This window comes from Zalophus californianus, chromosome 1 (genome assembly GCF_009762305.2).
Source record: "Zalophus californianus isolate mZalCal1 chromosome 1, mZalCal1.pri.v2, whole genome shotgun sequence".
Lineage (NCBI taxonomy): Eukaryota > Metazoa > Chordata > Mammalia > Carnivora > Otariidae > Zalophus > Zalophus californianus.
The window spans coordinates 105,735,017-105,748,704 of NC_045595.1; the positions used below are offsets into that span (position 1 = coordinate 105,735,017).

General features: G+C 48.1%; 1 protein-coding gene across 4 annotated transcripts in view; it reads left to right on the forward strand.

The window, feature by feature from the left end:
* Window positions 1–1,271: 1,271 nt before the first annotated feature.
* Window positions 1,272–13,688, forward strand: part of MED12L (mediator complex subunit 12L) — a 316,798-nt gene continuing 304,381 nt past the window's right edge. For 3 of the 4 annotated variants that reach the window (XM_027583927.2, XM_027583929.2, XM_035727727.1), the window contains exons 1-2: window positions 1,272–1,517; window positions 2,371–2,594. In XM_027583927.2, coding sequence (XP_027439728.1) covers window positions 2,496–2,594 — 99 coding nt within the window. In that variant the 5' untranslated portion in view covers window positions 1,272–1,517; window positions 2,371–2,495. Of the gene's footprint in view, window positions 1,518–2,136; window positions 2,595–13,688 lie in introns of those variants that run through there. The other variant, XM_027583928.2, reaches the window with a different exon arrangement.

The following is a 13,688-nucleotide window of genomic DNA, read 5'->3' on the forward strand; positions in this document are numbered from 1 at the left end:
TTGATAATTTTCCTCATAAAGTTAGATAACTGTCCTTTTTCTCAAGAGAGAAAGTTAGATTTGACAGATGACTTTATGACAAGGGCAAGTTCAGCGTTCAAGTTAGACCCAGGGTATTAGGAAGAAAAACCCTTGGGGCAGGGTGCAGAAAGTGGTCAGGAAATGCCTCCTGGTGGAGGGCAAACTGTTCTTTAAAAGTACCTGCTTACATTGAGTAAAGAAACCAAAAACTACAGGTCTGACTTGGCCTTAGGTTGTTTTGAGAAGGGCTAACAGATCAGGGTCAAGAGTGAGAAACTGGCTTCTACCACATTCCATCCTCTTATCTACCTTTTTTTCTTCCTTCCCTTTTGCTTCAAGTCAGCTGAGGTAAGTAGATATTTAGATTTTGGGCAACATCTGAGCACCTACTATATGCCGGGCGCTGTACATAGGCTTTTGGGTTAGATTCTGATTGTACCATTTTATAGAAGGTGGAACCGGGAGTCTGGAAATTCCTCAAGGTGTGGGGAACATGACACAAGCAGGTAAGGGCAGTTGGGGAACCCAGTCCTTCCAACCCCAAATCGTGGAAAATAGGTCCAAAACTTGGGATCAGGCAGAGGTAGCTTCGTGGCTTTAAACAGTCACCGGGCCTCACTGAGCTGACTCAATTTCTCCGTCTATAAAAAGGGTACGGTAAAACCGTGTAAGGTTTATTTATTTATTTTTTAAGGATCGGAGACCTTTAAACTGTCAAGATCCTGGCACGAAGGGAGGGCTCCGTAAATGGCAGCCATCATTCTTGGACAAGTGCCGGCACATCCTCCCGGGCGCGCCTCCCGCCGGGTCCCTCGGGACAGGCCAGGCCCGCCCCCCGCGGCTCCGATCTCTCAGTGCTCGCGGCAGGTGGCCCAGCATCTCGGTGCCCACGCCCCGAAGCGAGCGGGGAGCACGGGTGGGTTGGCTGACCAAGGTCTCCCCCGGAGGATCGCCTCCCTCCCTCCACACGCCCGGCGCAGGTGAGGTTTCCGGCCCAGGCCACGGGGACAGCGACCTCGAGGAGAGATCGAAGCGGACAGTGCGGCCCGCGGCCGGGAGTGGGGTCCTGCGGGCGCCCCCTCCCTAGCCCAGTTTCACCCCAGGACCAACCCCGGCGCAGGGGCCCGCGGGCTGCGCGCTCTGCGGCTGCAAAAACCCGGAGAGGCGGATCGGAGCGCGCTCGCAGCCAACTCCTCCGCGGTCCGGCCGCCGAGCTGGGCATGCTCAGTGCGGCCGCCGCGCCGCCGTCCGCCAACTCGGAAGCTCGCGCTCCCGGGCCGTGGGGGCGAGAACGCCGGCGGCGGCGAGCCGGCGTGGCCCGCCGCCCCCAGACAGTGGCAAACTTCGCGGTGTCCCCGGAGCTCGCCTGGAGACTGATACCTCACAAATAAAATCCAGTCCAATCCCCCCCCCATCCCAGCCCGAATCATGGAGGCTGTGGCCGCCCGAGTGCCGCCGCCGCCGCCGGCCCCTGCCCACTAGCCGGGGACCAACAGGTAAACTGTTAGGGGGGTGGGGGTGGGAGGAGGAGCTGCGGCCGGGGGGAGGTGGCGGGCTGGAGTCCGAGACGTCCGCGGGCCGGCTGCCCCCGTCGGCGCTCACAGCCAGCCCTCCTCCCCCTTTTCCCCCAGCCTCTGGAGGGGCAGTAAAGGGTTAAATCGGCCCCGCGCCACCGTGAGCACGGCCCCCTCCAGCCGCCGCGACCGCCAGCAGCGCGCCTCGGCGCCTGCCCGGAGCCGCCGAGGGGGACCGGAGCCGCTGATGCGCCACCGGAGCCCGGCCGGTGTCTAGGAGGCACCGGCCGCTTCTCCCCGTCCGCATCCCTGCCGCCCCCCCCCCCCCCCTCGCCAGGCCTCTCTCCCTCCGCCCCGGCCGGGTCCGCGCCCAGGTGGCGGGGTCTGCTGGGCGCGTGGCGGCGCGGGAAGGATCCCTGCGGTGGAAGAGGGGCGGGGGCGGGCTTCTCCGCAGTCTCTTCCCTAGGCTGGAGGGCCACCCTCACCTTGGGTGAGCACTTGAGCCACCCGCCTAGGCGCCAAGAAAAGTTTTTTTTTCCCCCTCCCGTGCCCCTCCCCCACCCCCTGTCCGGCTGGGGTGGGTTTGGGTCCATTGGTGAAAAAAGTCACACGTTCCCATCAGCTGCTCCTCCCCCTGGGGACAGGGTTGGTGGGGGGACGGGAGGCTGGCGCCGCGAGAGACCCAGGCGGACCTCCAGCTCCTCCGCCGCCGCCACCCGAGCGGTGCGTCCCGGGGCTGAAGCGCAGTCGGGTGCCCGGCGAAGACTGCCCCCATCAGTGCGTGTCTGCGTGCCGGGCAGCGGCTGCATCCAACCTGCTTTATTCCTGCCTGCAGCGCCACAGTGAGCGAGCGAGGAGGGGGAGAGAGGGAGTCTGTCTGCAAAGTGCTGCTCCCTGGTGCTCAGAGGCGGCTGCTCCAGCTCCAACTCTCATTCATTTCGCCGGTTAACATGAGAGATCATGGCCGCCTTCGGGCTTCTCAGCTATGAGCAGAGACCGCTGAAACGCCCCCGGCTCGGGCCGCCCGACGTCTACCCGCAGGACCCCAAGCAGAAGGAGGTAAGGGCGCCGGCGGCCTCCCCCGCAGCTGGGGCCGCGCTCCGCAGCGCGGACCCGGGGCCAAGTTGGCCCAGTGGGCATCGCCGGCGCTGCGGGGAGAGGGCTCGGGAGGGGGCCAGGCGGCGGTGACCGGGCTGGGGGGCTAGGGGACCCCCGGCGGCGGAGACCCAGCGGCTGTCAGTCTCTGCGCTCCACTGGGGTGCTCGCTGTCCGGGTGCCGGGTCGCTTCCCCGTTACCGGGCCTTGCACGGCGCCGCCGGCTGCTTCACCGGGTGCCTCTTTGCAAAAACCCTCTTGCTTGCTCTCCCCCGCTTCTGCCTGCTTTATTTTCTCCCCGCTGCTTCGGTAAATCCTCGTAAACTTTTTGAAAAATGTTGGAATGCAGTGCATCTGACACAGGTCTTACGTTTTGCGCCAGCTGAGCAGGGACGGGGGGGTGGGGTGAGGGGGAGACCTTTTCTGTTAAAATTTTCCAGTTTGGAGTGGAAGTCGTTTTTATCGAGGTGATAAATATTTAGCTCTTTGAACGTACTTATTTCTGTATCCCCTTTTCCCTTTAAAAAAAATCAATATTAAGGGGAGCCTGATTTTCGTCCCTAGAGGCGATTGGTTTAATTGCTGGAGGCTGTTTTGTATATGTAAAAGCAGACGGGTTACCTTGGAAGGGAAATAAGTCCCGAGATTGCTTATTTCTTTGAATGAAATTGGAGAAAGCTTGACTCTTGCCTTAGGTACACTAGCTTCAATGTCTAGAGGAACCATGGCATTTTATAGCGATTTATGTGTTTGTCAGTAGTTAAGTAATTATGTAACAACTCTCCAGTTATAATGATCACCCTTGGCTACACAATTTGCCCAGGGATTTGCCTCTTTTTTTTTTTAAGATCACCTGCTACCCAGCTGTGCTTTCTGAGTTTGCCAGCTGCAGCCCACCCATCCTCTTGTTTTCTTCAGCAAAAAAACGAAGTGAGCACATTGCACAACTTCTTTCTGGGAATTTAAAAACTCTATTAAAAGTTTGGAGGCCCACTGACATCACAGAAAGGGCTTTGTAAAGAAGGCAGGAGGGGTCCTTAAGACTTCCCTTTTGATAAAGCTATCTATTTCAGTAATAGAGGAAGAATGCTTGTTTTGGTTAAACTTCTGTTGATGTTTTTAAAAATTAAGGAGTGGCAGTTCATTCCTTTTAGAGGCTTAAGCACATAAACATGTTTGAGCATCCGTGGAGTAATTCAGATTGAAGCGGGGAAGGTTTTACAGGTGGTTCTCAGTTGAGGCCTAACACGAGGAGGGATTGATGAGATCTTGCAGATTTCTTCCCCACCTATTTCTCTCTGGGCTATTTCCACCCAGATTAAAGTTAATTGTTAAGGACTAGAAATAACAGACACTAATGACCCACTGTAACAAAATTAGTAACTTAAAAATTAGTGTCAGGAAATTTTTAAAAGTTTTGGTGGGGACAAGGATACTGATTGGCTCATCTTTCTCATCTTTTAATGTCTTGCCACATTTTCCAGAGGGAAGTGTAATTAGTAGCATCTCCCTAGTTTTGGGATGGTCCTCTGGGTTGCCATGTGGGCTTATTTAGCATTTATTCCTCAGGTCACTCATTCAGGATTGGGGCCCCTCTGATTGGAAAAAATAATTTTGGATTTTAGGATTTTGCAACAGTTAACAGAATTCTAAAACTGGAAGTGACCTTACAGCCTATTTTACATAACTTCCTTTTGACAAAGGGAAACTGAGGCCCAAGAAAGCTTTACCTGACTTAATTGAAGTGTGTGATAAAGAAGCAGAGGATTTGGACCACCAAACCAGTATTTATGTCAAGACCAATACTATGTTAAGAAGGATTTATGCTAAATTGTGTTCTTCTGCTATTCCCTATCCCCCAAGGCAGCCAATATTTCATCCCTCTGGAGCAGAGTCAAAGTTGTGTGTGACTGTAGCCAAATTTGAGTACAATATGGAACAGGTGCTTGGCTGTTCTTAGGTGGTGGTGTGGTGAGCAGTGTTTCACAAGCTTCGGTTATTTATGTTCTGCCTTAAGAGTTCTCCCCTCTCCCTGTATCACCTGTACTTCTATTCTAATGTTTTCTTTAACTTTTAAGAAACTTTGTTTCCTAGGCAGCAATACACGTGAAGTCATGGATTCACATATACATATGTAATGCAAAAGTTAGAATCCAATTGTGTGTATATATTAAATTTTTATCTAGCTGATATTGCACGCACATAGGGCTATACATAATAAAACCAGACTATAACTATTAAAACTTTAAAAAGTTTATCTGTGCATTTAAAACCATTGTTGTGTTTCATCACAGATCTTTGTCCCACATTATGGGAAATGCTGATTTAATGGAGGAAGTATGGGCTTTGAAATTGGGCAGACCTGGATCTGGATTCTGGTTCAGCCTCTTTGCAGTTGTGTGGCCTTTGGCAAGTTGCACAACTTCTCATTTGTAAATTAGTATAATTGTTCTATTCAGAAAATTTTGAGAACCCTGGTTTGAAAACATTACATTTGTGTGAGAAAAACCCTCCTCCTGGTGGAAGCTATTCTTATTACTATAGCTGTGATTTTTATTATTGTTAGCCAGTGCTAGTAGCGTCCTGGAAAACAGCTCCTGGGAGATTGGCTGGAACCCTTGAATGAAGATTCCCCTATGGAGAAGGAGGGGAGGGTGGGGAGAGCTGGAAGCTTTAACCTGCTTGATTGATTGACTGTATTCTTTTTGAGAGCTTGCCTCTGCATCAGCACTCCACGGGATTTTTTTTTTTAATATTTTGTGTTATAATACTTTGTCTTCTGACTGTCCTTAAGCCTTGAAAACAATCAGAAAACTGAGAGTCACCCTTGATTTCCCCTTCTTCCTTGTACTCCATAATACACGTTTCAGGATATCTTGTCTGGTCCAGTTCCCACATAATTTCCAATCCGTCCACTGCTCCCCAGTTTCACTAATATGCTCGACTTCCTTTCTGCTTCAGGCTGACTTTTCTCTGCCGCTGGGCTTCTATACATGCTGATCTGTCTGCCTGGACACTTGTCTGCCTATCCATTTCACCCCACTTTTCTCACCTTAGCCTGTGGTGAGGAGGGTAGCTCCGGAGCCAGTCTGCCTGGGTTTGAAACTTCGCTCTCCTGTTTATATATTCTTATTCTCCCCATCCCTCAGTATCCCCTCTTGTAGTTCCGTCGGGCTATTAGAACAGTACATGAGTAATGCACAGAAAGCATTTAGACTGACTAGAGTCTGGCATGGATTCAACACCCGAATACTGTCAGGGCCTGTCTCTGCATCCTTCAGTTCTCAACCCAGTGACCTTCTCAGAGGTCTTTCTAGTATAACCATATAATTTGTAATTTTGTATTTATTTGCATGCTGCCATCCCCCACTAAAGGGTCAGTTTTGTGAGGGCAGGGATGAGCACTGTTTTTAGGCATCGCTAAAGTACCTGCCACCTAGTGTAGTTAGTTCCTGGGATGCTGAGGCCATGAATACTTGTTGAAATGTATGAATGAAAGTGGGAATGAATGAATAAAAAGAGGAAATCTGGTGATTGAAGGGTGTTAGGGAAAGTCTAGGGTAGAAGAGGCCTAAACGGGTGAATAATAAATATTTTCAGGAAGTCAAATTAGTTAGAAAAATAGTTTGGGCCAATAGTGAGATTTCCAGCCATTGAGAGTCCCACCAGTAGAGGGGACGGATGGCTGGGTGTGCAGCACAGAGGCTGCCCAAGGACAAGTCCAGTTAACCTTGGGAGGGTAGTGGAAGGAGTGGGGGTGGGGGTTGGAGAAGGTGGGTGGGGTAGTCGTGGTTGTGTCTGCATGTGGATAACCCAGACAGGTGTTCTCAAACTTGACCTATATCACCTGTAGAGCTTGTTAAAAACAAATGGTTTTTCAGATTCAGTAGTTATGAGCCAGGGCCCCATAATTTGCATTTCTAACAAGATGCCTGGTGGTCTGATGGCTGCTGGTCCAGGGCCCCACTTTAAGGACCCTGACCTAGAGAGAAGGCATCCATCCAGTTCTGTAGACGCTAGAGAGTTCTGCCTGATGTAGGTAGGGCAGGTCTAGGCATCTGTATATGGCTGAGTTTGCAGTAGTTTGGTTTAGCAGCCAACTCAGCAGGGTGTGGTGGGCTTTTCCCAGAAGCTGTGCCCTCTCTTAACTCAGATCAAAGGGAATGAGCTAGGAAGTCTCAGCCCCCCTCTAATGGCTTTCTGTTACACTTGGAATAACAGATTCCTTACCTAGGCCTTCAAGGCCCTACCATCTGGCCCTTGTTCACGTCCACAACCACCACCTATAGCCAAACCACCTGGCTGCGAGTTCTGGCTTCATCATTTACTGCCTTTTTGACTCAGATCTCACTTGTGGAATGGGGTTCATATTTGTTCCTACCACATGGGGTTGCTGGAAAGATGAAATGAGATTTGAACTATGTCTGGCACACAGACAGTGCTCTGTTCAGGTAACTACTATTGGGATAACCCCTCCCTTAAAGGGTCCCAGGACTTCCCATTGTATTTATAATATCCATAAGACCTTGTCTCTGAGATCTGGCCTCTGGGATTTGAGTGATCCCTTCCAGACTTGCTGCTCATTCCCTTTCGGGCTGTGCGGTAGGACCAGCGGCCACTTTTCTCTCTTTCCAGTAGGCTCAGCTCTTTATGTCTATGTTCCTGTCCCTGATTGCCCCTGTAGTCATGTTTCCTGTCATTTGGCTCTTAGAGACTCCCTCTCAAGAAAGCCTTCCTTGTAACCCATCTTTCCTTATCCTTGCTAGCTCATTATCTTGTGTTAATAGGTTTTGGCAGTGCTGGTCACTGAAATGGTTGCTGATTTTCTCCATGGTTTTCCACACTAGAATGTAAACTGCATGAGAACCGGGGCTTGTCTGTGGTGGTCACAGTTTTGAGCTGCCTGTGCCGGGGATTAGACTAGGTGCTCAGTAAATAGTTCTTGCAGAAATTAATAAAATGCAGAACTCTTAATGAGCAGTTGTATTTATAACATCTAACTGTCCCAGTGCTTGTTTTATTTTGGCAAAGGCTGTTAGTTTTCTTGTTAGCATGTAAAACTCTTAAAACACACTTAAAATGGTTATTTTAGAGACAGCTGGGGAGGTGGGGTGAGGGGAGGTGAAAATTTATTTCTTTATAATCTTTGAGAGGGAGGATGTTGATAAAGTTGCCTGGGAAGAGAGGACGGGTTGACCAGTTGCCTGGGGGGCCGGAAGAGAACGGGGAAAATCGTCCTCTTGAGATTAATTGGCTGGCTCCTGGGCCCATCATAGACCTCCCTGAATACCAGTGTTCTGGGAGGAGCATCTGTATGTTTAACTTTTGTCTCATGAGACTCTTAGGCCAGAATCAGTGTAGGAAACACTGGGTCAAAGGCCCTGCTTCTTCCTGCTGCTCACAGAAGTGTTGCTACCCAAACTTTGTGGCCAAGGAGTAGAAACCCAAGTGGTTGTCATTTCTCAGGGTCTGCTAACACCTGCAGCAGAATCGTCGAAGATGCTTGTTAAACCTGGAGATATAATGGCCCACCTCAGACTTGCTGAGTCAGAAGTTCTGGGAAGGAGGCTGAGGAATTTGCACTTTAAACAAGCTTTTCAGGTGATTCCTAAATATATGAAGTTTGAGAGCAATGGCTTTAGCTTGTCTTTATCTTTAGAAAAATGTTGTAAACCAGACTTCCCCCTTATTTCCTACCCGCTTCCCACATTTGATGTATTAAAATCAAATATACCATTTGAAGTATTAGTACCTTTTGGTACAAAATAGTGCAAATGAGTTAGCTACCTTCCCCCCTGAAGTTCTGTTCTAATAACTGTGGTTCCCAGAATAGGCTTGTTTTCTATCAGCTGTTCATGGTTTATAGTAGAATAGGATGCCCTGCCTTGCCATTGAAATATCCACAGCTCCCTCCTGTGTGCCCTTGGCTAAACTGGGGCTTCGGGGAGCAGGTCTTGCTTTGTCCCATGAGGATGTTTTTTGGACTTGTTCAGGGCAGTGGAGTTTTCTGTTTGACTGCAGGCCTGGGATCTCAACTGGGCTCTTTGGGGACTCAATGTAAAGCCGTTGATTTGGGGTACGGCTGCTGTCTCTTAGCCTGTTGTGTTTTTCACTTAGGCTGGCAACTGTGCTGATGAAATGTGATCCTTTAGGAAGTTAGAGTACCACGGAGTGAAGTCTGGAAGGCATACTGTGTTGGGTGAGCACCAGGTAGGACACAGTGAACAGAATCCTAGGGTGTTCGTTCAGCCTGCACCTCTTGGGGTGTGTGTGCGCATACACGTGAGAATGTAGCAGAAGTAGGATGGAGGAAGTGCACGTGGAAACGCCAAGAATTGTGATGTACTCTGGGGTTCTCCTTTACTGAAGTTCTGAACCCCACTTGTAGGCTTCTTGACTAGGCAGGGAGTAGAGAAACTGGAGGGGTCCGTAAGAATGAACACGATTAAAGGTCCTCTTTAGCAGTGTGCTCTGAGCAGAGTGAAAGGAACTGGCTGACTTAGCCTGGAGAAGAGCTGACCTCAGGGTCTGAGTGGGGCAAGCCACGTGGAGGGAAGAAGTCCAAGGGCAGTGTAGAGGGAGGTGCCTACCTCCTACACATTCCTCACAGAGAAGGGAACATGGAAACAGTTTTAATTGTCTTTAGATAATGTCTGAAGCTGGTGATGGTGACAAGAAAGTTCATTATACTGTCCTCTGGACTTCTCTGTTTAGGGAAATCTACATAATAAAAATGTTAGTATATTACAAAATAGCATGATTTTTACCTAAAAAAGTAATATACGCCTTCATAATCTGGAGGGCTTATCAACCACATGCAAACAATTGTTATCTCTCAAGGATGGGATTGGGGCTGTTTGTTTTCTTTTTGTACTAATCTTTATTCCAAGCTGTAAAAATACTTGTGCACTACTATTGTCATTGGAGGACATGACTTAAAGAATAATTATTAGGTAATTCTGGTTGAGTTTGCAGGAATGTGTCTTTGTGGTTGGTTCCAAACTAAGCTAGAACCCCTTTAGCTGAGTAGTAGACAGAGGGCTCTGGTAGGGTGTAGGGATAGACATGTATGCACCTGATGCCACCAGAAGTGTGGTGAGGGTGGAGTTAGGGCTGTTGCGTGAGCATGCCAGCTCTGCCACTTGCACTGTGTGATTTGGGGTGCTGTGTCCTTTTCCTCACCTATGAGTGGGGAAGACTACTTAATCATCTAGACTGCTCTGAATGTGAAGGAGCATTGTAAACTTAAATTGTTACCAAATGTGAGGTATAAATTCAGTGGTGTGCTAGAGCAGGTATGTACCAAATGATTATTCAGATTTTGAGAATTTTGTCCGCTGGTTCATATCATTTTGGTATCTTGAACTGTGGCATAATGGGAGTATTTACACCAAGGAAATGGGCAAGTGCTATAAATTAGGTTCTTTTTTTTTTTTTAAAGCTAGTTGTTAAACATTTACCAGCACACTACTGGGTATAGTTGCATGTGGCACTTTGTTGACTACTTGACTGTTGTTCTTATCTCAGGATTCCCTTACCTGCTTCCCACAAAAAATTTTTTTCAAAGCCAGACTCTCAGGTTAGGTAACGTCTCTTGCGGCTCGCGGTGAGCATATGACTTCATTCTGGCTAAAGAGCTTTCGTGGAAGTCTACCTTAGGACTCCTGAAGAATTTTTTCTCACTGAAACAAGTACAGGCACAGGAGAAGAAAGCCCTCTCTTAATGCCCTGATAGCTCCTTAGTTTTCTGTCTTTGGAAAAGTAATTAGAGGATATGATAGTTGGAGCTAGGGCATCCATCTTGTGCCCACGAGGCAACAAGCCTGTGAATGAAAAGTCAACACAAGAGGAGACAATTCAGTGGCTTTATGAAAATTAAGCTACTGAACTGACCTTAGGACCACCTCTCCCTGGACTCGTGAAATAAACAGTAGATGTCCACGTGGTTGAAGCCATTTTGGGCCAGTTGTCAATTTCCTGGAGCTGAAAGCATTCTGATGTTGTCATGGTACTTTTCTTTCTTTCTTTTCTTTCTTTTCTTTCTTTTCTTTCTTTTCTTTCTTTTCTTTCTTTTCTTTCTTTTCTTTCTTTTCTTTTCTTTCTTTTCTTTCTTTTCTTTCTTTTCTTTCTTTTCTTTCTTTTCTTTCTTTTCTTTCTTTTCTTTCTTTTCTTTCTTTTCTTTCTTTTCTTTCTTTTCTTTCTTTTCTTTCTTTTCTTTCTTTTCTTTCTTTTCTTTCTTTTCTTTCTTTTCTTTCTTTTCTTTCTTTTCTTTCTTTCTTTTCTTTGATTTTATTTATATTTATTTGACAGAGTGAGAACACAAGCTGGGGGAGGGGCAGCGGGAGCGGGAGAAGCAGACTCCCCGCTGAGCAGGGAGCCCTCCTGTTATGGTACTTTTCATTTATATATTGGCACCTGAAATCATCACAGCATGAGCCCTTCCTTTTTTTTTTTCCCCTCCCCTTTCCAGAGAATGCACATTCCAGAACTCTCCTACTCTCTGGTCAAATGGGTATACAGCAAGAGACAGAGAGCACTTTTATCTTGTCTGTTAGTAAATTCTGCCCAGTGCCCATTGGAAGCTTAGAGGAGGGTACCTGGGTGGCTTAGTCGGTTAAGCGTCTGCCTTGGGCTCAGGTCATGATCCCAGGGTCCTGGGATCGAGTCCTGCATTGGGCTCCCTGCTCAGGGGGGAGTCTGCTTCTCCCTCTGCCCCTCCCCCAGCTTCTGTTCTCTCTCTCTCTCTGTCAAATAAATAAAAATCTTTAAAATAAAAAAAAAATCTTAGAGGAAATGGAAATGGTTTTATTTCCATTTCTGTCAGAAAGGGTTTAGGTGGGAAGGAAGGAAGAGCCCTGACCTGTTTTGTTTGGAGAGGAAGATTCTATGGGTCTGTACCAGTTTTGGGGGGAAACCAGGAATGTTTAGAGCTAGAAGGGAACTTTAAAGATGCGTTGTTCTCATTTAATACAAAAGGAAATGGAGTCCCAGAGAGGTTAAAGTGACTTGTTAGGCAGATCTGGGTCAAGCACTTGTGTGCCCTGATTTGTTCTTGCAGCTTCACTTGGCCTCCCCTCTGTATACAGCCTCTGCTTCTGGTAAACACCCTCGCCTTGTCCTGGCAGCGACAGTTTCTCTGCATTTTGGGGCACCCAGTGTCTCTGTGAGAGCTGGGGACTGTTTAGCTCACCATTTGATCTTTGAGCTTGCCAGAATCTTGAATGGGGTCTCGGGCAGAGGAAAGAAGACTCTGGAAGGCTCAGGCACTATTGTCTTTGTGTTTTGTGGTGGAAGGTTCTCAGCTCTATCTATGGCCTCTGGTGTAGATAGCTCTGGCATTGGCCTTTGTGGGCTCTGTGTGTTCGGATCGATCCCATCTAGTTTTAATTTTCTTGGTTGAGATGTTCCTTTATTTATGCGTAGCTCTCTTGGAGATACAAATAGGCAAGTTGTACCAGTTGCCTACTACCTGGGAGCAACACTTACGTGTTGTGTTCTATATAAATGGACCCCCCCTTAGTTATGAAATGCTATGGCCCCGAGGAGAAGAATTTTAGCCCCTGGGTTTTATTTTCCATTTTTTAAAAAAGATTTTTATTTATTTATTTGAGATATAGATAGAAAGAGAGCATGAGATGGGGCAGGGTCAGAGGGAGAAGCAGACTCCCCGCTGAGCAGGGAGCCCGATGCGGGCCTCCATCCTGGGACTCCTGGATCATGACCCGAGTGGAAGGCAGATGCTTAACCGACTCAGCCACCCAGGCACCCTATTTTCCATGTTTTGAGGGAAGTATTACTGCACATATACATATATGTACATATATATGTGTGTATGTGTGTGTGTGTATGCCAAACTAACTGAGACATTCAGCCAATGTATTTTTTTTTTTAAGATTTTATTTATTTATTTGACAGAGAGAGACACACAGCGAGAGGGGGAACACAAGCAGGGGGAGTAGGAGAGGGAGAAGCAGGCTTCCCGCCGACCAGGGAGCCCAATGGGGGGCTCCCGATGCAGGGCTCCTGATGTGGGGCTTGATCCCAGGACCCTGAGATCATGACCTGAGCCGAAGGCAGATGCCTAATGACTGAGCCACCCAGGCACCCCAACATTCAGCCAATATTATTGAGCACCTTGTAGGCCCTTTGCCAACTGTGGCTTCATGAAGATAGGGCCTGAAACCTTATTTTTATTTTTAAAATTTATTTGACAGTGCGCGTGCACACAAGCACAAACGGAGCAGCAGAGGGAGAGGGAGAAGCAGATGCCCTGCTGAGCAGGGAGCTGGATGCAGGGCTCGATCCTCGCACTCTGGGATCATGACCTGAGCCAAAGGCAGTTGCTTAACCGACTGAGCCACCCAGGTGCCCTTTAAAAATTTTTTTTTTTCTTTCTTTTAAAACTTTTATTTTCTGTGTCCCTGGCTTTGAGCACAGCACCTGGCCCAAACCTAGGACTCAAAATTTGAGAGTAAATGTGACGATAAACAAATGGTAGGAGCATTGGTCCTGGGCCCCCAAAGACTTCAGTAGAGAGCAGTGGTTTTCATTTGGGGGTGATTCCCCCCTCCCATTAGGGACATTGGCAATATTTTCAGAAATTTGGGTTGTTTGTGTGTATGCGCATATGTGTATATACATGCTGATCCTGGCATCTAGTAGGTGGAAGCCAGGAATATTTCTAACATTCTTCAGGACTCTGAATAGGGCACCCCTGCCCCCCTCCCGCCCCCCAACAAAGGATTATCTGGCCTCAAATGTCAGTAATTCCAAGGCTGAGAAACTCTGGTCTAGAGGAAGTGGTAGACTTGTAAATAAGGAATACAATGTTTCAGATATTCTTTGAGAGGAATGTACAAAGTCCTGTGGAAATAAGAGGGAGTGACCCATTTTTTTGACAGGACCTGATAGAGGAGGAGATTTTTGAGTCCAGGACTTAAAGGATGTGTAGGAGTGCATGGGGCTGAGGATGCGGAAGAAAATTAATTTTGGGGAAGAAGGAGCAGCTTGTGCAAAAGGCCAGAAGGAATGTGGGATGTGCTCTGGGCTGTGGGCCTG